We start from the raw sequence: 23,585 nt of genomic DNA on the forward strand, positions 1-23,585 counted from the left end.
AGGTCTGGACTACAGGCAGGCCAGTCTAGTACCCGCACTCTTTTACTATGAAGCCACGTTGATATAACACGTGGGTTGGCAATGTCTTGCTGAAATAAGCAGGGGCGTCCATGGTAACGTTGCTTGGATGGCAACATGTGTTGCTCCAAAACCTGTATGTACCTTTCAGCATTAATGGTGCCTTCATAGATGTGTAAGTTACCCATGTCTTGGGCACTAATACACCCCCATACCATCACACATGCTGCCTTTTACACTTTGCGCCTATAACAATCCGGATAGTTCTTTTCCTCTTTGGTCCGTAGGACACGACGTCCACAGTTTCCAAAAACAACTTGAAATGTGGACTCCTCAGACCACAGAACACTTTTCCACTTTGCATCAGTCCATCTTAGATGAGCTCAGGCCCAGCGAAGCCAACGGTGTTTCTGGGTGTTGTTGATAAACGGTTTTCGCCTTGCATAGGAGAGTTTTAACTTGCACTTACAGATGTAGCGACCAACTGTAGTTACTGACAGTGGTTTTCTGAAGTGTTCCTGAGCCCATGTAGTGATATCCTTTACACACTGATGTCGCTTGTTGATGCAGTACAGCCTGAGGGATCGAAGATCACGGGCTTAGCTGCTTATGTGCAGTGATTCCTCCAGATTCTCTGAGCCCTTTGATGATATTACGGACCGTAGATGTTTAAATCCCTAAATTCCTTTCAACAGCTGGTTGAGAAAGGTTTTTCTTAAACTGTTCAACAATTTGCTCAGGCATTTGTTGACAAAGTGGTGACCCTCGCCCCATCCTTGTTTGTGAATGACTGAGCATTTCATGGAATCTACTCTTATACCCAATCATGGCACCCACCTGTTCCCAATTTGCCTGTTCACCTGTGGGATGTTCCAAATAAGTGTTTGAAGAGCATTCCTCAAATTTATCAGTATGTATTGCCACTTTTCCCAACTTCTTTGTCACGTGTTGCTGGCATCAAATTCTAAAGTTAATGATTATTTGCAAAAAAAAAATAAAGTTTATGAGTTTGAACATCAAATATGTTGTCTTTGTAGCATATTCAACTGAATATGGGTTGACAAGGATTTGCAAATCATTGTATTCCGTTTATATTTACATCTAACACAATTTCCCAACTCATATGGAAACGGGGTTTGTATATATATATATATATATATATATATATAAGTTTGCATGTTTATTTTTTTGAGGGCAGTACGCACATGCTTTAAATTGTGGTGCGGTGACGGTTGATTGGGGGGCCTGTTGATAAACAGATGTGAAGTGAATCATATTTATTTCACGATTTTTTCTCAAGAGACTTAAAGCGCTTTACATTGTGCAACCTTTTATGTATATCTTCAAGCCACATTTAAACAAGTGGGGGTGACACTGGGAGCAAGGAGGGTAAAGTTTCTTGCTCAAGGACACAACGGCAGGGACGACAGTAGGAAGGCAGAAGCTGGAACCTGGAACCCTCAAGTTGCTGGCACAGCTATACCATTTTAGCCACCTATGATTATTATTTTTTTCATATTTTTTACAGTTACAAAAAATTGCTACGCCAAATCAACCATTGCAAACTTGCCTAAATGTGTTGTTTTACAAAAATGGTTTATGAATATATTGTGGCACAAAAACTAAGTGACAACACAAGAGCTCACAAACAATCTGGTACATGCCTTAAAGCAGTGGTTCTTAACCTTGTTGGAGGTACCGAACCCCACCAGTTCCATATGCACATTCACCGAACCCTTCTTTAGTGAAAAATAAATTGTTTGTTTTCAAATTCAAGACAAAGTTATATGTTTTTGGTAACACTTTAGTATGGGGAACATATTCCAAGTGACAAAGACTTAATTTAGCGTTATTTGATTAGGGCCAGGGTTAAAGGGTTAGGGTTATAATAAGGCCATGTCGAATAAGGCATTAATAAGTACTTAATAATGACTTGTTAAGAGCCAATATGTTACTAATTTGCATGTTCATAAGCAACTAATTAATGGTGAATATGTTCCCCATACTAAAGTGTTACCATGTTTCATTACTGGTGCACAAAATGAACCGTGCATGAACATCACCTTGTTCAAAGAACAAAACCAACACAGTGCATAAACTCACAACAAATTACACACCTGCAAATTAGTCTGACTTCTGCTGTTGCCGTATCCGTAATACGCCGATAGGGAGAAGTTTCTATTTACACGATGAGTCGGTGTGTTTTGACCTCCGCCGAACCCCTGAGCCCGACTCACCGAACCCCTAGGGTTCGATCGAACCCAGGTTAAGAACCACTGCCTTAAAGTATAACTTTTATTCTCAGAGTTAATAATGCATCTTAACCACTAGATGTCAGTGTGATACCAGCACAGAGTGATAAGCAGTAGCTTCTTCTGTGCCTTATCAAACCGTTCTGTTCAATTCATCACAGAGAGACGCCACCTTCACCAGAGACGAGTGTTCTGTTGTGTCATTTCAGTATTTTACTCTGTTGAGGGATACTTCAAAGCAAGAATTTGGGTCTCAATGGGACATTTAATGTATCTGGTGATTTGGGACTAAAACGTTGCATTTTAAGCTGAAAGGATGGAACCAGGAGGACAAAGAAGAGGACTGTGGGCTTGGTTGACGACCTCCTGTTTGTGCATCATGCTGGCTGTTTTGGAGCAGGCTGCAGCACAGATCAAATATTCTATCGCAGAAGAAGTCAAAGTGGGAACTGCGGTGGGTAACGTTGCCAAGGATCTAGGACTTGAATTTGGCTCTTTGGTGGAGAGACGTTTTCGCATTGTTTCAGGGCCAGAGAGCGCACTGTTTGAGGTAAATACCAACAATGGCGTACTGTGTGTGCGCAAAACCATCGACAGAGAGGAGCTTTGTGAAGGCATCTCGCCTTGTATGATAAATATGAAATTAATCGCTGAGAACCCTATGGAAATACATCATGTAGGTGTTGAAATTATTGATATTAATGATAATGTGCCCACTTTTCAAGAGGAGAGTTATATTTTAGAAATCCCTGAATCCACTCTTCCAGGTAGACACTTCCAATTACCAAGTGCACATGACCCAGATGTTGCCGCTAATACAGTGCGTGTGTACAAATTAAATACGGATGAATATTTCAGCACACAAATAAGAGAGAGGGGAGATGACAAAGTGCCGTTCTTAGTCTTACAAAAGCCTCTGGACAGAGAAAAACACGTCGATCACAGACTAGTTCTGACTGCTGTGGATGGTGGAAATCCACCAAAATCTGGAGGTCTTAATATTACAGTTATTGTGCTCGATTCTAATGATAACCATCCTATTTTTACACAAGAAGTATATTCTGTTACGATGTCTGAAAATGTGAAACCTGACACAATTGTCATTAAGGTTGAAGCAACTGATCTAGACAAAGATTTAAATGGAGACGTTGAATATTATTTTGGTGGTCAACTTGACACTAAAATCTATGAAATGTTTGTTTTGGATAAAAACACCGGTGTCATTAAAGTAAAAGGTCACATTGATTATGAGAAGGTGGATGTTTACAAACTAGACGTCCATGCCACAGACAAAGGACAGCCTCCAATGAGCACCGATTGCAGGGTGATCATTAAAATAATTGACGAAAATGACAACCAACCGGAAATCATTGTGACGTCTCTGTCAAAAACATTACCGGAAGATTCCAAACCCGGCACTGTGATTTCTCTCATAAGTATCACAGACAAAGACGTCGGATTGAATGGTAAGGTGACTTGTAGTCTTTCGCTAAATGTTCCATTTGAATTAAAACCATCATTTCAAGATAACATGTACTCACTGGTTCTAAAAGACAGACTAGATCGAGAATTAGTTTCAGACTATGACATCACAATCACAGCTACGGATTGTGGCCAACCTCCTCTGTCCACATTTAAAATGTTGCATGTTGACGTGTCAGACGTTAATGATAATATTCCTACATTTTTACACAGTCCAATCCAACTTTATTTGCTGGAGAATAATGTGCCGGGTAATTTAATTTTTTCCGTCACTGCCCTAGATAAAGACTTGAATGAAAACGCAGCGTTGACGTATCACATTGACAGAGAACATGGGAGTCAAGTTAAAATGGCAACATTTTTAAACATCAACCCAGAGAATGGAGATATTTCAGCACTAAAAAGTCTTGACTTTGAGACGCTGAAAAGTTTCCAGTTCCAAGTCGTGGCCACGGACGGTGGAAGTCCTCCACTGAGCAGCAATGTGACAGTGAACGTGTTCATTCTGGATCAGAACGACAATGCTCCAGTCATCCTGTATCCAGTCAGCTCCAACGGTTCTGCTGAAGGTGTGGAGGAGATTCCCCGCAATATGAAAGCAGGAGACTTGGTGACTAAAGTCAGAGCCTATGATGCTGATATAGGATATAACGGCTGGTTACTGTTTTCACTGCAGCAAGTCACTGACCACAGTCTCTTTACTTTGGACCGCTATACGGGCCAGATCAGAACACTTCGCTCATTCACAGAGACGGACGAGGCTGAGCATGGACTGCTCATACTGGTCAAAGACAATGGCAACGTTTCCCTGTCAGCAACAGCTACTGTGACTGTCAAACTTGTGGAGCCCAAAGAGGCTTTTGCAGCTTCTGATGTCAAACGTGCAGCAGCAAAAGTGGACGAGGAGGACGACAATGTGACTTTTTACCTCATCGTCACTTTGGGCTCGGTCTCGCTGCTTTTTGTCGTCAGCATCATCGTGTTGATCGCCATGCAGTGCTCCAAATCCACAGAGTACACTTCCAAATATCTCCAAGACGCTAATTATGATGGGACACTGTGTCACAGCATCCAGTACAGATCAGGAGACAAACGCTACATGCTAGTTGGACCCAGAATGAGTATAGGTTCTACTATAGTCCCGGGCAGCCACGCCAACACTCTGGTGCTCCCTGACAGGAGACACACTTCTTCTGGGGAGGTAAGAACAACTTTTATTTCCAATAGTGATTGCTTACAACAAGTTATCTGTACATTTGTATGACTTCAGTCCATGTGGTCTAAAATTGTTTGTTTTCAAGAGCTATCATGTGTCCTTATCTTGCTGATAGCTGGATAGAATCATATTGTTGGCTTGAAATGTGCAATTTCATGACTTCCATGGTGCTGAATATGTTTTGTGTTTACTCCTTGTTCATATTTGCTGCTTGTATGCTTCAAAGTAGAAGCCTGAGTGAAGTGAACCATGTACACAGTAGTTGCAGTGATGTGTTTGATACACTTGTTCTTGAAACATGAATGGGTCAAAAGTTAGCTGAAAGACAGAAAACAGTTTATGGAAGTTAACAATAGGAAATCTGCCTTACATATTATTAGTTGTTGAGTGCCACAAGGATCGTTGATCGAACCTACACGGTTTCTCATGAATGTACATGATTTTGTTATAGTTTCCGAACTGTTTAAATGTATTTTATTTTTCAGACAACATAAGCCTATTTTATTGAGGAAAAAAACTATTGACGATGTGTTAGATGTCGTTGAAAACTAATTCATCAAATTCAAAAGAATGTTTGATGTCATTAGATTGTCCTTGAAAACTGGTTTAACTAATTTTAGGATTTGTTTTGTAGTTTTTTGGACTGTGTAAAAATGTAGGAATATTATCATATTTATTACATTTTTATAAGGCTTATCTCTCTTTTTAATTGCATCATAATTAGGTGTTTCCAATATAGGCCAAATTGGCCTGACATTGTATTAACATGTCTTTTCTATTTGATTACTATTCTAATATCTCATGCTTGATAAACTAACGAGCATACTAGTCTAGAAAAAGCATCACACATACAGGTACATTTTCTATAATTAAGTTGTACAACAGCACATGCGTACATGCAAGTGGGTAGAGCTGGTTTAACTATCTCGTAATAGTAGTTGTTGTAATAATAATAATAATACTAATAATAAATAATAATAATAATAATAATAAATAAAAAAACAGCAAAGATAATGATTTAACAAAATTGTGATTGATTATAATATGCACTTTGCTTGGTATTTTGGTTCATAAACTACAAATGTTTTCCTTTGACAATGAATATTTGTTCTTTCTATATCTGTTGTTAAACTGTCTTGATCTAAAATCTTTTAGTGGCATTTTTTTGTTGTTAAAGATTGTTTTTTACAAAAATACATGGCTTAAAATCTGCACTCATAACTTAAAAATGAGTCAGGTGGCAGACAAATATTAAGGTGCATTGTGGAACATGTAGTTTATAGTCAGTATGTGCTTTACACCAGCATATATGTGTTTTAAAGGAAACAGGTTATATTTGTAACAGTACACAGTGATTGATAAAGTGGTTCATTTATAGGGACTTTGACAGATTTGTTATTGGGCATTTTTTGAAACAATGTTTTAGTAGATACATTAGGATGTGTTTTTTGGATGTTTCAAATATTAGCAGCTCCTCAGCTGCAGATTGTCCTCCACTGGGTGTCAGTGTTACATTAAAAACCAAGAGCACACGCTGTCCCTCCCATCTAAATCTTTTGTTTGATGCTGACACAAACGCAGCCTGCATTAGTCGTCGACGTTACATTGTGTTGGACACTCACATACGCCGCAGCAATGCCTTGGATTTAAACATTTATATCAACCTTTGGATTCTGTGGATGCATGTTGATGATCAGCGATGGGGGTCTGTCTTCTTTTTCATTTTGCTCTGCTTCTGCTGCTGGCCATTCAGGCTTTTGCAGAAATTCGCTACTCGATTCCTGAGGAGGTAAAACACGGCACTATTGTTGGCAACGTTGCCAAGGACCTGGGCCTTGATGTCAGGTCTCTTGTCGATCGACGGTTCCGAGTGGTTTCAGAATCAAAAGAGGCCTTCTTTGAGGTAAACCAGCACAATGGGGCTTTGCATGTGAACAAGAGAATAGACAGAGATGAGTCCTGTCGGGGCAGCGGCGCCTGCCTTGTTGAGCTCAAAGTCATCGTGGAAAACCCTTTGGAAATACATTATGTAGTTGTAGAAATCACCGACGTCAACGACCACTCTCCTACTTTTAATGAAAAACAGCAAACGTTTGAAATAGCAGAGAACACGCTGCCGGGGAAGAGATTCCAGCTGCATGCAGCACATGATCCTGACGCAGGGATGAACTCCATACGTGCATACACTCTGACAGCAAATGAACATTTTGAAATTGATCTCCGCCAAATCGATGAAGACAAAGTTCCTTTTTTGGTGCTGAAGAAATCTCTGGACCGGGAACAAAAGGACAAACACTGGCTGCTGGTCACAGCGGTGGATGGAGGTAAACCTCCACGATCAGGCTCTCTAAATGTGTCCATTATTGTCCTCGACATTAATGATAATATTCCCATATTTAGTCAAGAAATATATCAAATTACTATTGCAGAAAATGTGCAAGTTGGCACTTCAATATTTAAAATGAACGCAACAGATCCAGATGAAGGCACTAATGGAGAAATTGATTATAGCCTTGCAAAAACATTAAATAAAAAAGAGTATAGTGTTTTTGTATTAGATAAATTATCTGGCATTATTACAGTAAAAGGAATAATTGACTATGAAGATACTGATATATATAAGCTTGACATTGAGGCATCAGATAAAGGAATACCTCCTCTGACAGGTGAGTGTCGAGTCATTATAAAGATAAGAGACATTAATGATAATCCACCAACAATAGAAGTGACGTCATTGTCTAATAAAGTACCTGAAGACTCTAAGCCTGGTACAGTTATTTCCCTCATTAGTGTGAAGGATGAAGACTCAGGTGTGAATGGCAAAATTATTTCCACCATAATAAATGATGTCCCTTTTGAATTAAAGCCTTCCTACAAGGAGAACATATATTCAGTTGTCACTAAAGAATATTTAGATAGAGAGAAGGTGTCACATTATGAAATCACTATACAAGCAACTGACTGTGGTGAGCCTCCTTTATCAACATTTAAAACTCTCAGCATTCAGATATCAGATGTTAATGATAACAGTCCACACTTTGAAAATAACCCATTTGAGTTTTACTTGACTGAGAACAATGTTGCTGGTAATTATATTTTTTCTGTAAGTGCCACAGACAAAGATCTGAATGACAATGCAGCTATTTCTTATCACATTGTGAGAGAGGGCCGTCACAATGACATCATGTCTTTTCTCAACATTAATTCTGAAAATGGACAAATATCAGCTCTAAAAAGTTTTGACTTTGAGACGCTGAAAAGATTCCAGTTCCAAGTAGTGGCCACAGACGGTGGGAGTCCTCCACTGAGCAGCAACGTGACAGTGAACGTGTTCATTCTGGATCAGAACGACAACGCTCCAGTCATCCTGTATCCAGTCAGCTCCAACGGTTCTGCTGAAGGTGTGGAGGAGATTCCCCGCAATATGAAAGCAGGAGACTTGGTGACTAAAGTCAGAGCCTATGATGCTGATATAGGATATAACGGCTGGTTACTGTTTTCACTGCAGCAAGTCACTGACCACAGTCTCTTTACTTTGGACCGCTATACGGGCCAGATCAGAACACTTCGCTCATTCACAGAGACGGACGAGGCTGAGCATGGACTGCTCATACTGGTCAAAGACAATGGCAACGTTTCCCTGTCAGCAACAGCTACTGTGACTGTCAAACTTGTGGAGCCCAAAGAGGCTTTTGCAGCTTCTGATGTCAAACGTGCAGCAGCAAAAGTGGACGAGGAGGATGACAATGTGACTTTTTACCTCATCGTCACTTTGGGCTCGGTCTCGCTGCTTTTTGTCATCAGCATCATCGTGCTGATCGCCATGCAGTGCTCCAAATCCACAGAGTACACTTCCAAATATCTCCAAGACGCTAATTATGATGGGACACTGTGTCACAGCATCCAGTACAGATCAGGAGACAAACGCTACATGCTAGTTGGACCCAGAATGAGTATAGGTTCTACTATAGTCCCGGGCAGCCACGCCAACACTCTGGTGCTCCCTGACAGGAGACACACTTCTTCTGGGGAGGTAAGAACGACATTTTACTGAAGTCATTATTTAAATTTGTGAAATTGATCTTTTTTAAAACAATATTGTTTGTGTGTTTTAAAAGCAAAAACTGTTCAGTTCCTAACAACATAGCAAAACAATGTTACACAGACTTATCTTACTTTCTTGTCCTTTGGTATCAAGAATTGTAATTGTTTGGACCTGCTATTACTGCTAATTTAAAACCACAAAGTGTGTATATAAAGGAAATGCTCCTCTGTTTCAGTATTGAAAAAAAGGCTTTTGGAATTTTAATGTTGTATTTTGATTTCATAGAGGTTGACACATATGGAGATGTGTTGTACATGAATGCTACTGCTGGTTGTCTCCACAAGCTGGATAGTGTGTACCACGGGGCACTGAGATTCATCACCAATGCGCTCCCCTTACTCACCATCATTGTATGTTACACTCAATGGTTAACTGGACATCTGTATGTGCTCGACAGCTCAATCAATGGTATATTTTCATCTACAAAACCATTCTGGGTATCACTCCATCTTATCCGTCTTGTCTTTTAACAAAAAAACAAGGAAGTCACACTCTTCGTTCAATGAATGTTCTGCAAATTGTCGTCCCCAAAGTAAGAACTGAACTTTGCAAGAAAGCATTTAGGTTTTCAGCATCGAAGGCTTGGAATAACTTTCAATCAAATATTCAACCTCAAACCCTTGAATGAGTTTAAAGCTTCTGTGAAAGGACTGCAGTCTACCTTGTCTGTATGCACATGTGTCATGTGAGCAAGTTTTAAAGTTGTAAATGTGAAGTTTACTGTTTTTAATGTAACCTTGCTGCTGCCCTCTTGGCCAGGTCTCCCTTGGAAAAGAGATATTTGATCTCAATGGGATTTTTTACCTGCTTAAATAAAGGCTAAATATGTAAATTGAGAAAGTCAAATAATGTTACAGCTTTGTGAGATGAGTGTCATCTTAGTAGACATACTGGTCATTGTGTTAATGTTGTAGTGGAATTTAATCTCCAGTATTCCCATTTTCAGACCAGTTTGATGGGTGGTATTTTAGTAAAGCCAATAAATTGTTGGTGTTGTCTATGGCAGTGGTTCTCAACCTTTTTTCAGTGATGTACCCCCTGTGAATATTTTTTTTAATTCAAGTACCCCCTAATCAGAGCAAAGCATTTTTGGTTGAACAAAATAGATAAAGTAGTAAAATACAGCACTATGTCATCAGTTTCTGATTTATTAAATTGTAAAACAGTGCAAAATATTGTTCATTTTTAGTGGTCTTTTTTTAACTATTTGGAAAGAAAGATATAAAAATAACTAAAAACTTGTTGAAAAATAAACAAGTGATTCAATTATACATAAATATTTCTACACATAGAAGTAATCATCAATTTAAAGTGCCCTCTTTAGGGATTGTAATAGAGATCCATCTGGATTCATGAACTTAATTCTAAACATTTATTCACAAAAAACTAAATCTTTAACATCAATATTTATGGAACATGTCCACACAAAAATCTAGCTGTCAACACTGAATATTGCATTGTTGCATTTTTTTTCACGGTTCTTTTTGACAGACATTTAAAAAAAAAATCTCATGTACCCCTTGGCATACCTTCAAGTACCCCCATTTGAGAACCACTGTACTATGGTGCTGAAAGTCTTTCAGTATTAAGTGCATTTTCTATATTTGTATGGAAAGTACTTGCTATACTAACTTTAAATGTGATTTATTGTACAAAATAGCTGTAGTGTATGTGCTCAGCCGCTGTTTGGTTACGTAGTTGCAATTACTTTGCATTTTACTTGAGACATTTATGTTCACACACGTCATTAAGCACACTATAATGGGGCCGAATAGAAGTTGTTTACATATTTAACCATGCTCATTTCTGATGGACTATTTTAGATATGTTTTAGTATAGGAATACATTCAATAATAGGGCTGTAGATTGCATTCGACGTGCAAGGAATGCTGTTCCTACGCTGTGCCCTGATGTGTGATCTGAGCCGAGGATGTGTTGTGGCTTGTGCAGCCCTTTGAGACACTCGTGATTCAGGGCTATTTACATAAATTTTGATTGAGGGGTTAATATTACAAACACTTCCCAGTGTGATACAGTGCAGTTATTGGTCACTGGACATTTTAGTGACCAGTGACCATGAATGTCCACAAGGTGTCAGTGTTATAAAACAGATGACACGTCAGTCGTTTTTTAAAGAGCTCCAGTCCTGATGAAAAGCATTTCTCACTCTGTGTTTGGATGGGTAACATCTTCTCTGTAGGAGCGTGTTTTTTAGTGAGTATCACTGGATAAGGAGGGAGACATTAATGTTAAAGGGTGATGCTTTAAGGCATTGGGTATAGGAAGAACAGGAATAAGACGGATACAATGTCTTGGACGCGCCCTCTGCTTTGTTCTCTCCTGCTTTGTTCCTGGGAGCTGATTGCTGCACAGCTGAAATATTCCATTCTAGAAGAGGTGAAAGTCGGATCTATTGTTGGGAACGTTGCAAAGGATTTGGGCCTAGACGTCAGCTCCTTAACGAGCCGGAGGTTCCGCATTGTGTCCGGCGCACAGGACGCGCTCTTTGAGGTAAACCCGGACAATGGGCTTCTGTTTGTGCTCAAACGCGTCAACCGCGAGCAGCTGTGCGACAGGAACGCCGTATGTGCTGCGGATCTCAAAATCGTCGTGGAGGACCCACTGGAGATTCACTACGTCAGCGTGGAGGTAGCTGATGCCAACGACCATGCACCCAGCTTCACCGAGAAAGGGAAGATGATAGAGATAGCAGAAAATACATTATCTGGTGCAAGGTTTCAGTTACCAGGAGCGAGAGATCCAGATATTGGAATTAATTCAATCCAGCGCTATAAATTAAGTCAGAACGACCATTTTCAACTTGAAATCCGGGATAGAGACGACGATAAAATCCCATTCTTAGTGTTGCAAAGGCAGTTAGACAGAGAGCAGAAAATAAATCACAGCTTGGTTTTATCTGCTATAGATGGAGGAACTCCTTCTAAATCAGCAAACATAAATGTGACTATACGTGTCCTTGATATAAACGATAATAGACCTATTTTCTCTAAAGAGGGATATTCTGTTGTATTGCAAGAAAATGCCGCATTAGGCACCACGGTAATTAAAGTGCAAGCTACTGACCTGGACGAAGGAGCTAATGGGGAGGTGGAGTATGAATTTGGAGGGGACATGAATGCAGAAGTGATGCGTCTTTTCAGTCTGGACAAACAATTAGGAGAAATTCGAGTCGAAGGGCAAATTGACTTTGAGACATTTGATGTTTTCAAGTTAGACGTGCAGGCGTCCGACAAAGGCCAGCCTCCTATGACAACAGACTGCCGAGTCATCATAAAGATTCAAGATGTCAATGACAACAAACCAGAGATTGAGGTGACATCCATCACCAGCACTGTCCCAGAAGACGCAAAACGTGGGACTGTGATTGCTCTCATCAGTATCACCGATGTTGACTCCGGTCCTAATGGTAAAGTCATCTGCAGCCTGACTGAAAATGTACCATTTGAATTAAAGCCGTCCTTTAAAGAAAACATGTACTCATTAGTGACTAAAGACGCATTAGACAGAGAAACAATATCAATCTATGACATTTCAATAACAGCTACTGATTGTGGGGAACCTCCTCTTTCTACGGGCAAAACAGTTAGCATCCAAGTTAAAGATGTGAATGATAACATCCCGGAATTTTCACACAACCCCTTAGAGTTGTATTTGATAGAAAACAATGAACCTGGTGCGTCAGTGTTTTCTGTCAAAGCTTTTGATAAAGACGTGGACGACAATGCTGCGGTGTCTTATTATATAGTCCGGCAGGGAGGTCATGCTGATATAACATCTTTCCTCAATGTCAATTCTGATAATGGACAAATATCAGCGCTTAAAAGTTTTGACTTTGAGACACTGAAAAGTTTCCAGTTCCAAGTAGTGGCCACGGACGGTGGGAGTCCTCCACTGAGCAGCAACGTGACAGTGAACGTGTTCATTCTGGATCAGAACGACAACGCTCCAGTCATCCTGTATCCAGTCAGTTCCAACGGTTCTGCTGAAGGTGTGGAGGAGATTCCCCGCAATATGAAAGCAGGAGACTTGGTGACTAAAGTCAGAGCCTATGATGCTGATATAGGATATAACGGCTGGTTACTGTTTTCACTGCAGCAAGTCACTGACCACAGTCTCTTTACTTTGGACCGCTATACAGGCCAGATCAGAACACTTCGCTCATTCACAGAGACGGACGAGGCTGAGCATGGACTGCTCATACTGGTCAAAGACAATGGCAACGTTTCCCTGTCAGCAACAGCTACTGTGACTGTCAAACTTGTGGAGCCCAAAGAGGCTTTTGCAGCTTCTGATGTCAAACGTGCAGCAGCAAAAGTGGACGAGGAGGACGACAATGTGACTTTTTATCTCATCGTCACTTTGGGCTCGGTCTCGCTGCTTTTTGTCATCAGCATCATCGTGCTGATCGCCATGCAGTGCTCCAAATCCACAGAGTACACTTCCAAATATCTCCAAGACGCTAATTATGATGGGACACTGTGTCACAGCATCCAGTACAGATCAGGAGACAAACGCTACATGCTAGTTGGACCCAGAATGAGTATAGGTTCTACTATAGTCCCGGGCAGCCACGCCAACACTCTGGTGCTCCCTGACAGGAGACACACTTCTTCTGGGGAGGTAAGACATACATTTATTTCCAATAGTGATTGCTTACAAGAAATTATCTGTGCTTTTTGTATGACTTCAGTCTATGTGGTCTAAACTTGTTTGTGTGTTTTCAAGAGCTATCATGTTCCACATCTTGCTGATAGCTGGATAGAATCATATTGTTGGATTGAAATGTGCAAATTCATGATTCGCATGGTGCTGAATATGTTATCATGTTTGCTCCTCATTCTTATTTGCTCCTTGTATTCTTCAAAATAGAAGCCTGTGTTATGATTCGGTGCCCGGATCATATTTCTGTTTGGGCTTTCGGGTCATCTGTGTTTTCTGGACTCATTTTGTTCCTGTCTGTGGACCTTTGAGTTGGATACCATAGTTACATATTAATTCCACCTGCCGCTTGTGTTTCTGACGCGCACCTGTTGTAATCACTGACATTATTTAAGCCTGCCTTTTCCAGTCAGTCAGTCTGGCTTCTTTATTTGCGTCACGCGACTGCTACGTAAGTTTTTGTTTGTCTCCTAGCCCCTGCTAAGTGTCATAGTCTTTGCTAAGTTGTAGCCTTAGCTTCCGGTGCGCTCGGCACCTTTTCCAGTCGGTTTGTTTTCTGTTTTGTACCTTTTTTGTGTTGTTTTATTATTAAATCAAATGTTACCTGCAAGTCCTGTCCGATTCGTCCTTTGCATCTTGGTAGAACAAAACCCCGCATCATCATTCACCCCGATCGTGACATCCTGAGTGAAGTGAACAATGTACACATTAGTTGGAGTGATGTGTTTGATACGCTTGATCATGAAAAATTATTGGACAAATTGTACAAATATGGAATACGAGGAGTGGCACATGAGTGGGTCAAATGTTAGCTGAAAGACAGAAAACAGTTTATGGAAGTTACCAATAGGAAATCTGCCTTACATATTATTAGTTGTTGAGTGCCACAAGGATCGTTAATCGAACTTACACGGTTTCTCATGAATGTACATGATTTTGTTTTAGTTTCAGAACTGTTTAAATTTATTTTATTTTTCGGACAACACAACCCTATTTTATTGAGGAAAAAAACAATTGAAGATGTGTTAGATGTAGTAGAAAACTAATTCATCAAAATCAAAAGATTGTTTGATGTTAATAGATTGTCCTTGAATTCGGGTAACTCTAATTTTATAATTTGTTTTGTAGTGCTTTGGACTGTGTAAAAATGTAGGAATATAATCATATTTATTATATTTTTATAGGGCTTAATATCTCTGTTTAATTGCATTTTATTTTTGGTGTTTCCACTATAGGCCAAATTGGCCTGACATTGTATTTACTTTTTTCTCTTATGATTACTATTCTACTATCTCATGCTTGATAAACTAACGAGCATACTAGTCTAGAAAAAGCATCACACATACAGGTAGATTTTCTTGCACCATAAATTGAATAATTAAGTTGTACAACAGCACATGCGTACATTCAAGTGGGTAGAGCTGGTTTAACTATCTCATAATAGTAGTTGTAGTAATAATAATAATAATAAATAATCATAATAATAAATACAAAAACAGCAAAGATAATGATTTAACAAAATTGTGATTGATTATAATATGCACTTTGCTTGGTATTTTGGTTTATAAACTACACGTTTCCTTTGACAATGAATATTTGTTCTTTCTATATCTGTTGTTAAACTGTCTTGATCTACAATCTTTTAGTAACGTTTTTTGTTGTTAAAGATTGTTTTTTACAAAAATATATGGCTTAAAATCTGCACTCATAACTTAAAAAATGAGTCTGGTGGCAGACAAATATCGAGGTGCATTGTAGAACATGTAGTTTATGGTCAGTGTGTGATTTACACCAGCATATATGTGTTTTAAAGGAAACAGATTTTTTTTGGAACAGTACGCAGTGATTGATAAAGTGGCTCATTTATGTGGACTTTGACAGATTTGTTATTGGGCATTTTTTGAAACAATGTTTTAGTAGATACATTAGGATGTGTTTTTTGTATGCTTCAAATATTAGCAGCCCCTCAGCTGCAGATTGTCCTCCACTGGGTGTCAGTGTTACATTAAAAACCAAGCGCACACGCTGTCCCTCCCATCTAAATCTTTTGTTTGATGCTGACACAAACGCAGCCTGCATTAGTCGTCGACGTTACATTGTGTTGGACACTCACACACGCCGCAGCAATGCCTTGGATTTAAACATTTATATCAACCTTTGGATTCTGTGGATGCATGTTGTTGATCAGCGATGGGGGTCTGTCTTCTTTTTCATTTTGCTCTGCTTCTGCTGCTGGCCATTCAGGCTTTTGCAGAAATTCGCTATTCGATTCCTGAGGAGGTAAAACACGGCACTATTGTTGGGAACGTTGCCAAGGACCTGGGCCTTGATGTCAGCTCTCTTGTCGATCGACGGTTCCGAGTGGTTTCAGAATCCAAAGAGGCCTTCTTTGAGGTAAACCAGCACAATGGGGCTTTGCATGTGAACAAGAGAATAGACAGAGATGAGTCCTGTCGGGGCAGCGGCGCCTGCCTTGTTGAGCTTAAAGTAATCGTGGAAAACCCTTTGGAAATACATTATGTAGTTGTAGAAATCACCGACGTCAACGACCACTCTCCTACTTTTAATGAGAAAGAGCAAACGTTTGAAATAGCAGAGAACACGCTACCAGGGATGCGATTCCAGCTGCATGCAGCTTATGATCCTGACGCAGGGATGAACTCCATATGTGCATACACTCTGACAGCAAATGAACATTTTGAAATTGATCTCCGCCAAATCGATGAAGACAAAGTTCCATTTTTGGTGCTGAAGAACTCTCTAGATCGGGAAAAAAAGGACAAACACTGGCTGCTGGTCACAGCGGTGGATGGAGGTAAACCTCCACGATCAGGCTCTCTAAATGTGTCCATTATTGTCCTCGACAGTAATGATAATAGACCCATGTTTAGTCAAGAAATATATCAAATTACATTAGCTGAAAATGTTCAAATTGGCACTTCAATATTTAAAATGAATGCAACAGATCCAGATGAAGGCATTAATGGAGAAATTGATTATAGTTTTGCAAAAACATTAAAGAAAAATGTGTACAATGTTTTTGAAATAGACAAATCATCTGGAATTATTAAAGTTAAAGAAACAATTGACTACGAAGATAATGATATTTATAAACTGGATATTGAGGCATCAGATAAAGGAATACTTCCACTGACAGGTGCGTGTCGAGTAACTATAAAGTTAAGAGACATTAATGATAATCCACCAACAATAGAAGTGACGTCATTGTCTAATAAAGTACCTGAAGACTCTAAGCCTGGTACAGTTATTTCCCTCATTAGTGTGAAGGATGAAGACTCAGGTGTGAATGGTAAAATTATTTCCACCTTAATAAATGATGTCCCTTTTGAATTAAAGCCTTCCTACAAGGAGAACATATATTCAGTTGTCACTAAAGAATATTTAGATAGAGAGAAGGTGTCACATTATGAAATCACTATACAAGCAACTGACTGTGGTGAGCCTCCTTTATCAACGTTTAAATCTCTCAGCATTCAGATATCAGATGTTAATGATAACAGTCCACACTTTGAAAAGAACCCGCTAGAGTTCTACTTGACTGAAAACAATGTTGCTGGCAATTCCATTTTTTTTGTAAGTGCCACAGACAAAGATCTGAATGACAATGCAGCTATTTCTTATCACATTGTGAGAGAGGGCCGTCACAATGACATCATGTCTTTCCTCAACATTAATTCTGAAAATGGACAAATATCAGCTCTAAAAAGTTTTGACTTTGAGACGCTGAAAAGTTTCCAGTTCCAAGTAGTGGCCACAGACGGTGGAAGTCCTCCACTGAGCAGCAACGTGACAGTGAACGTGTTCATTCTGGATCAGAACGACAACGCTCCAGTCATCCTGTATCCAATCAGCTCCAACGGTTCTGCTGAGGAGATTCCCCGCAATATGAAAGCAGGAGACTTGGTGACTAAAGTCAGAGCCTATGATGCTGATATAGGATATAACGGCTGGTTACTGTTTTCACTGCAGCAAGTCACTGACCACAGTCTCTTTACTTTGGACCGCTATACGGGCCAGATCAGAACACTTCGCTCATTCACAGAGACGGACGAGGCTCAGCATGGACTGCTCATACTGGTCAAAGACAATGGCAACGTTTCCCTGTCAGCAACAGCTACTGTGACCGTCAAACTTGTGGAGCCCAAAGAGGCTTTTGCAGCTTCTGATGTCAAACGTGCAGCAGCAAAAGTGGACGAGGAGGACGACAATGTGACTTTTTACCTCATCGTCACTTTGGGCTCGGTCTCGCTGCTTTTTGTCATCAGCATCATCGTGCTGATCGCCATGCAGTGCTCCAAATCCACAGAGTACACTTCCAAATATCTCCAAGATGCTAATTATGATGGGACACTGTGTCACAGCATCCAGTACAGATCAGGAGACAAACGCTACATGCTAGTTGGACCCAGAATGAGTATAGGTTCTACTATAGTCCCGGGCAGCCACGCCAACACTCTGGTGCTCCCTGACAGGAGACACACTTCTTCTGGGGAGGTAAGACAGACATTTATTTCCAATAGTGATTGCTTACAACAAGTTTTTTGTGCACTTTTATGACTTCTGTCAATGTGGTCTAAAATTGTGTGTTTTCAAGAGCTATAATGTGTCCACATCATGCTGATAGCTGGATAGAATCATATTGTTGGCTTGAATTGCGCAATTCTAAGATTTCCATGGCGCTGAATATGTTTCTTGTTTGCTCCTCATTCTCTTTTTTGCTTGTATGCTTTAAAGTAGAAGCCTGAGTGAAGTGAACAATGTACACATTAGTTGCAGTGATGTGTTTGATACACTTGATCATGAAATATTATTGGACACATTGTACAAATATGGAATACGAGGAGTGGCACATGAGTGGATAAAAAGTTAGCTGAAAGACAGAAAACAGTTTATTGAAGTTAACAATTGGGAATCTGCCTTACATAATATTAGTTGTGGAGTGCCACAACGATCAATCTTCTGCGGTTTCTTGCGTACAATATGTGCATGATATTGTTATGGTTTCTGTCGGAGGCAGATATTTACATATATCCGAATTTAAGTGTTACTTCTTTAATTTCATAATCATATTACAAAACAGCTAGTGTTTTTCTTCCAATTGTGGTCTTTTGGTTGTCTGCAAATACTGTGTGCTAACCTTGAATATGGAATGTAAGAAAGAGAGATACTCCTTCTTCTTATCTATTCTTATGTCCAGGTGCGGAGGACAATGGGCATGTGTTTAGGCTGGAAAGACAAGACAACGAGGGTGGGAGGGAGAGAGACTTGATAGAGGAGAAGGTTGCCATTTTTGAGAGGAGACCATCTTAGCTGCGCGATTGAATGTTCTATGCTGGACTGGTCTCATGATATTTACAAAGCTTTGCAAATATATTACAAAATACCTATTCTGTCTCTGGTTGTTCTTTTACTCAGCTTTAAGTGTAGTAAAGAGCTTGGGAGCGACGGCCAGAAACTTGAATTCCCTGGGAGGAACAAGTGGTCCAAACGCAACATTTCCCCACTGTTTAAATTAATTTTATTTGCGGACAACACAACCCTATTTTATTCAGGAAAAAATATGGTAGATATTTGAGATGTAGTTAAAAACTAATTTATCAAAATCAAAAGATTGTTTGATGTTAATAAATTGTCCTTGAAAACTGGTATAACTAATTGTATGATTTTTTTTTTTGTAGTGCTGTGGACTGTAAAAATGTAGGAACATTATAATTTTATAATATTTTTATAGGGCTTAATTTCTCTGATTAATTGTGTCTTATATAGATGTTTTTACTATAGGTCACATTGGCCTTACATTATCTTTTAATTTTGCTCTATTTGATTACTATTCTAAAATCTCATGCTGGATCATTTTACGAGCCTACCAGTCTAGAAAAAGGCATCAGACATACAGGTAGATTTTTTGTACAGTCTATTCAATAATTAAGTTGTACAACAGCACATGCGTACATGCAAGTGGGTAGAGCTGGTTTAACTGTCTCATAATAGTACTTGTAGTTCTAGTAATAATATAATAATAATAATAACAATAATAAATACAAATTAAATAAATAAAATACTAAAAATAACAATTTTAGAAAATTAAGATTTATAAGCATAAGAACTTTGTTTGGTATTTTGTTCTAAAACTGCAAGTGTTTTCCTTTAAAAATTGGGTATTTATCTTCTTTTTATACCTATTGTTAAACTGTCTTGATCTACAATCATTCAGTGACACTTTTTGTTGTTTAAGTTTGTGTCTTACAAACATATACGGCTTTAAATCTGCACTCATAATTTAAAAATGAGTCAGGTGGCAAACAAATATCGAGGTGCATTGTGGAACATGTAGTTTATAGTCAGTGTGTGCTTTAAGCTGGCGGGTAAGGAAACCTGTTATATTTGTAACAGTACACAGTGATTGATGAAGTGGTTCATAAATGTGGACTTTGCCACATTTATTATTGGCCATTTTTTTGAACCAATCTTTTAGTAGATACATTAGGATGTGTTTTTTGTATGCTGTAATTATTAGCAGTTTCTCAGCTGCAGATTGTCCTCCACTGGGTGTCAGTGTTACATTAAAAACCAAGAGCACATGCTGTCCCTCCCATCTAAATCTTTTGTTTGATGCTGACACAAACGCAGCCTGCATTAGTCGTCGACGTTACATTGTGTTGGACGCTCACGCACGCCGCAGCAATGCCTTGGATTTAAACATTTATATCAACCTTTGGATTTTGTGGATGCATGTTGATGATCAGCGATGGGGGTCTGTCTTCTTTTTCATTTTGCTCTGCTTCTGCTGCTGGCCATTCAGGCTTTTGCAGAAATTCGCTACTCGATTCCTGAGGAGGTAAAACATGGCACTATTGTTGGGAACGTTGCCAAGGACCTGGGCCTTGATGTCAGCTCTCTTGTCGATCGACGGTTCCGAGTGGTTTCAGAATCCAAAGAGGCCTTCTTTGAGGTAAACCAGCACAATGGGGCTTTGCATGTGAACAAGAGAATAGACAGAGATGAGTCCTGTCGGGGCAGCGGCGCATGCCTTGTTGAGCTTAAAGTCATCGTGGAAAACCCTTTGGAAATACATTATGTAGTTGTAGAAATCAGCGACGTCAACGACCACTCTCCTACTTTTATTGAGAAAGAGCAAACGTTTGAAATAGCAGAGCACACACTGCCGGGGAAGAGATTCCAGCTGCATGCAGCACATGATCCTGACGCAGGGATGAACTCCATACGTGCATACACTCTGACAGCAAATGAACATTTTGAAATAGATCTCCGCCAGATCAATGATGATAAAATTCCGTTTTTGGTCCTGAAGAAATCTCTTGACCGGGAACAAAAGGACAAACACTGGCTGCTGGTCACAGCGGTGGATGGAGGTAAACCTCCACGATCAGGCTCTCTAAATGTGTCCATTATTGTCCTCGACATTAATGATAATATTCCCATATTTAGTCAAGAAATATATCAAATTACAATATCAGAAAATGTTCAAATTGGCAATTCAATATTTAAAATGAATGCAACAGATCCAGATGAAGGTACTAATGGAGAAATTGATTATAGCCTTGCAAAAACATCAAAGAAAAATGTGTATAATGTTTTTGAAATAGATAAATCATCTGGAATTATTAGAGTTAAAGGAATAATTGACTATGAAGATAATGATATTTACAATCTTGACATAGAGGCATCAGATAAAGACACACCTCCTCTGACAGGTGAGTGTCGAGTCATTATAAAGATAAGAGACATTAATGATAATCCACCAACAATAGAAGTGACGTCATTGTCTAATAAAGTACCTGAAGACTCTAAGCCTGGTACAGTTATTTCCCTCATTAGTGTGAAGGATGAAGACTCAGGTGTGAATGGTAAAATTATTTCCACCATAATAAATGATGTCCCTTTTGAATTAAAGCCTTCCTACAAGGAGAACATATATTCAGTTGTCACTAAAGAATATTTAGATAGAGAGAAGGTGTCACATTATGAAATCACTATACAAGCAACTGACTGTGGTGAGCCTCCTTTATCAACGTTTAAAACTCTCAGCATTCAGATATCAGATGTTAATGATAACAGTCCACACTTTGAAAAGAACCCGATCGAGTTCTACCTGACTGAAAACAATGTTGCAGGTAATTCTATTTTTTCTGTAAGTGCCACAGACAAAGATCTGAATGACAATGCTGCTATTTCTTATCACATTGTGAGAGAGGGCCGTCACAATGACATCATGTCTTTCCTCAACATTAATTCTGAAAATGGACAAATATCAGCACTAAAAAGTTTTGACTTTGAGACGCTGAAAAGTTTCCAGTTCCAAGTCGTGGCCACAGACGGTGGAAGTCCTCCACTCAGCAGCAACGTGACAGTGAACGTGTTCATTCTGGATCAGAACGACAACGCTCCGGTCATCCTGTATCCAGTCAGCTCCAACGGTTCTGCTGAAGGTGTGGAGGAGATTCCCCGCAATATGAAAGCGGGAGACTTGGTGACTAAAGTCAGAGCCTATGATGCTGATATAGGATATAACGGCTGGTTACTGTTTTCACTGCAGCAAGTCACTGACCACAGTCTCTTTACTTTGGACCGCTATACGGGCCGGATCAGAACACTTCGCTCATTCACAGAGTCGGACGAGGCTGAGCATGGACTGCTCATACTGGTCAAAGACAATGGCAACGTTTCCCTGTCAGCAACAGCTACTGTGACTGTCAAACTTGTGGAGCCCAAAGAGGCTTTTGCAGCTTCTGATGTCAAACGTGCAGCAGCAAAAGTGGACGAGGAGGACGACAATGTGACTTTTTACCTCATCGTCACTTTGGGCTCGGTCTCGCTGCTTTTTGTCATCAGCATCATCGTGCTGATCGCCATGCAGTGCTCCAAATCCACAGAGTACACTTCCAAATATCTCCAAGACGCTAATTATGATGGGACACTGTGTCACAGCATCCAGTACAGATCAGGAGACAAACGCTACATGCTAGTTGGACCCAGAATGAGTATAGGTTCTACTATAGTCCCGGGCAGCCACGCCAACACTCTGGTGCTCCCTGACAGGAGACACACTTCTTCTGGGGAGGTAAGAAAACCTTTTTTTTTCATGGAGTGATTGCGTACATCAGAATTATTTGCACTTTAATGAGTTCATGGTGTCTATGTGGTCTTAAATTGTTTGTGTGTTTTAAAGACCAAACCTGTTTTCACATCTTGCTGATAGCTGCATCCAATCATATTATTGTCTGAGGGTTCCTGGTTCAATCACCACCTTCTACCAACCTCGTCACGTCCGTTGTGTCCTTGAGCAAGACACTTTATCCTTGCTCCTGATAGGTCGTGGTTAGGGCCACCATCAGTGTGTGAATGTGTGTGTGAATGTTGAAATAGTGTCAAAGCGCTTTGAGTACCTTGAAGGTAGAAAAGCGCTATACAAGCATACCATTTGACCTATGCAAATCAATGCTTTCCATGGTGCGGCATATGTTTTCTTGATAGCTCTTTGTTCGTCTTTGTTGTTTTATGCTTCAAAGTTGAAACCTAACATGCCCAATATACACACTATTTGCAGTGATTTTTTTCCACGTCACGTAGTTTATTTTATATATTTTTTCTTTGCACCTTTTTAAAGTTGTTCTACGATAGGCCAAATCAGCTTTGGATTATCTCTACAGTTTTCTCCATTTGGTTATTATTTTTTTTATCTTATTTTTGAATTTGATGATAACTAATACTATGGAAGTAGTAAACCAACGGAAAGATTAGCTATCCACATAAATGTATTGCACAATTTACTGAATAATTAGTTTCAACA

General features: G+C 39.6%; 4 protein-coding genes and 1 pseudogene across 4 annotated transcripts; all 5 read left to right on the top strand.

Moving 5' to 3' along the window:
* The first annotated feature begins 2,497 nt into the window (after positions 1-2,497).
* On the top strand, positions 2,498-5,110 carry LOC133576834 (protocadherin alpha-10 pseudogene; annotated as a pseudogene).
* Positions 5,111-6,573: 1,463 nt separating this feature from the next.
* On the top strand, positions 6,574-9,022 carry LOC133576833 (protocadherin alpha-8-like). The gene has a single exon (XM_061930173.1). It carries the CDS (start codon positions 6,668-6,670, stop codon positions 9,020-9,022), a length of 2,355 nt encoding a protein of 784 aa, XP_061786157.1. The 5' UTR covers positions 6,574-6,667.
* A 2,325-nt stretch (positions 9,023-11,347) lies between these two features.
* LOC133583073 (protocadherin alpha-8-like) lies at positions 11,348-13,856 on the top strand. The gene is made up of 2 exons (XM_072912394.1): positions 11,348-13,714; positions 13,785-13,856. Exons 1-2 carry the CDS (start codon positions 11,381-11,383, stop codon positions 13,854-13,856), a joined length of 2,406 nt encoding a protein of 801 aa, XP_072768495.1. The 5' UTR covers positions 11,348-11,380.
* A 2,087-nt stretch (positions 13,857-15,943) lies between these two features.
* Positions 15,944-18,395, top strand: LOC133576831 (protocadherin alpha-8-like). Its single transcript, XM_061930171.1, has 2 exons — positions 15,944-18,268; positions 18,369-18,395. The coding sequence occupies exons 1-2, from the start codon at positions 15,944-15,946 to the stop codon at positions 18,393-18,395; spliced, it is 2,352 nt and encodes a 783-aa protein (XP_061786155.1).
* A 2,068-nt stretch (positions 18,396-20,463) lies between these two features.
* Positions 20,464-22,991, top strand: LOC133583070 (protocadherin alpha-8-like). The gene is made up of 2 exons (XM_072912395.1): positions 20,464-22,856; positions 22,965-22,991. Exons 1-2 carry the CDS (start codon positions 20,523-20,525, stop codon positions 22,989-22,991), a joined length of 2,361 nt encoding a protein of 786 aa, XP_072768496.1. The 5' UTR covers positions 20,464-20,522.
* Positions 22,992-23,585: the final 594 nt, after the last annotated feature.

Source organism: Nerophis lumbriciformis, linkage group LG36, assembly GCF_033978685.3.
Source record: "Nerophis lumbriciformis linkage group LG36, RoL_Nlum_v2.1, whole genome shotgun sequence".
In the NCBI taxonomy this organism is placed as follows: Eukaryota; Metazoa; Chordata; class Actinopteri; order Syngnathiformes; family Syngnathidae; genus Nerophis; species Nerophis lumbriciformis.

What these genes read in the sequence shown, in the direction of transcription:
- LOC133576833 (XM_061930173.1), top strand. Translation starts at nt 6,668, where the DNA reads ATGGGGGTCTGTCTTCTTTTTCATTTTGCTCTGCTTCTGCTGCTGGCC.
- LOC133583073 (XM_072912394.1), top strand. Translation starts at nt 11,381, where the DNA reads ATGTCTTGGACGCGCCCTCTGCTTTGTTCTCTCCTGCTTTGTTCCTGG. An exon ending in GACACACTTCTTCTGGGGAG is followed by an intron (nt 13,715 to 13,784) that starts GTAAGACATACA and finishes GTATGACTTCAG; the next exon opens with TCTATGTGGTCTAAACTTGT.
- LOC133576831 (XM_061930171.1), top strand. Translation starts at nt 15,944, where the DNA reads ATGGGGGTCTGTCTTCTTTTTCATTTTGCTCTGCTTCTGCTGCTGGCC. An exon ending in GACACACTTCTTCTGGGGAG is followed by an intron (nt 18,269 to 18,368) that starts GTAAGACAGACA and finishes TGTGTTTTCAAG; the next exon opens with AGCTATAATGTGTCCACATC.
- LOC133583070 (XM_072912395.1), top strand. Translation starts at nt 20,523, where the DNA reads ATGGGGGTCTGTCTTCTTTTTCATTTTGCTCTGCTTCTGCTGCTGGCC. An exon ending in GACACACTTCTTCTGGGGAG is followed by an intron (nt 22,857 to 22,964) that starts GTAAGAAAACCT and finishes TGTGTTTTAAAG; the next exon opens with ACCAAACCTGTTTTCACATC.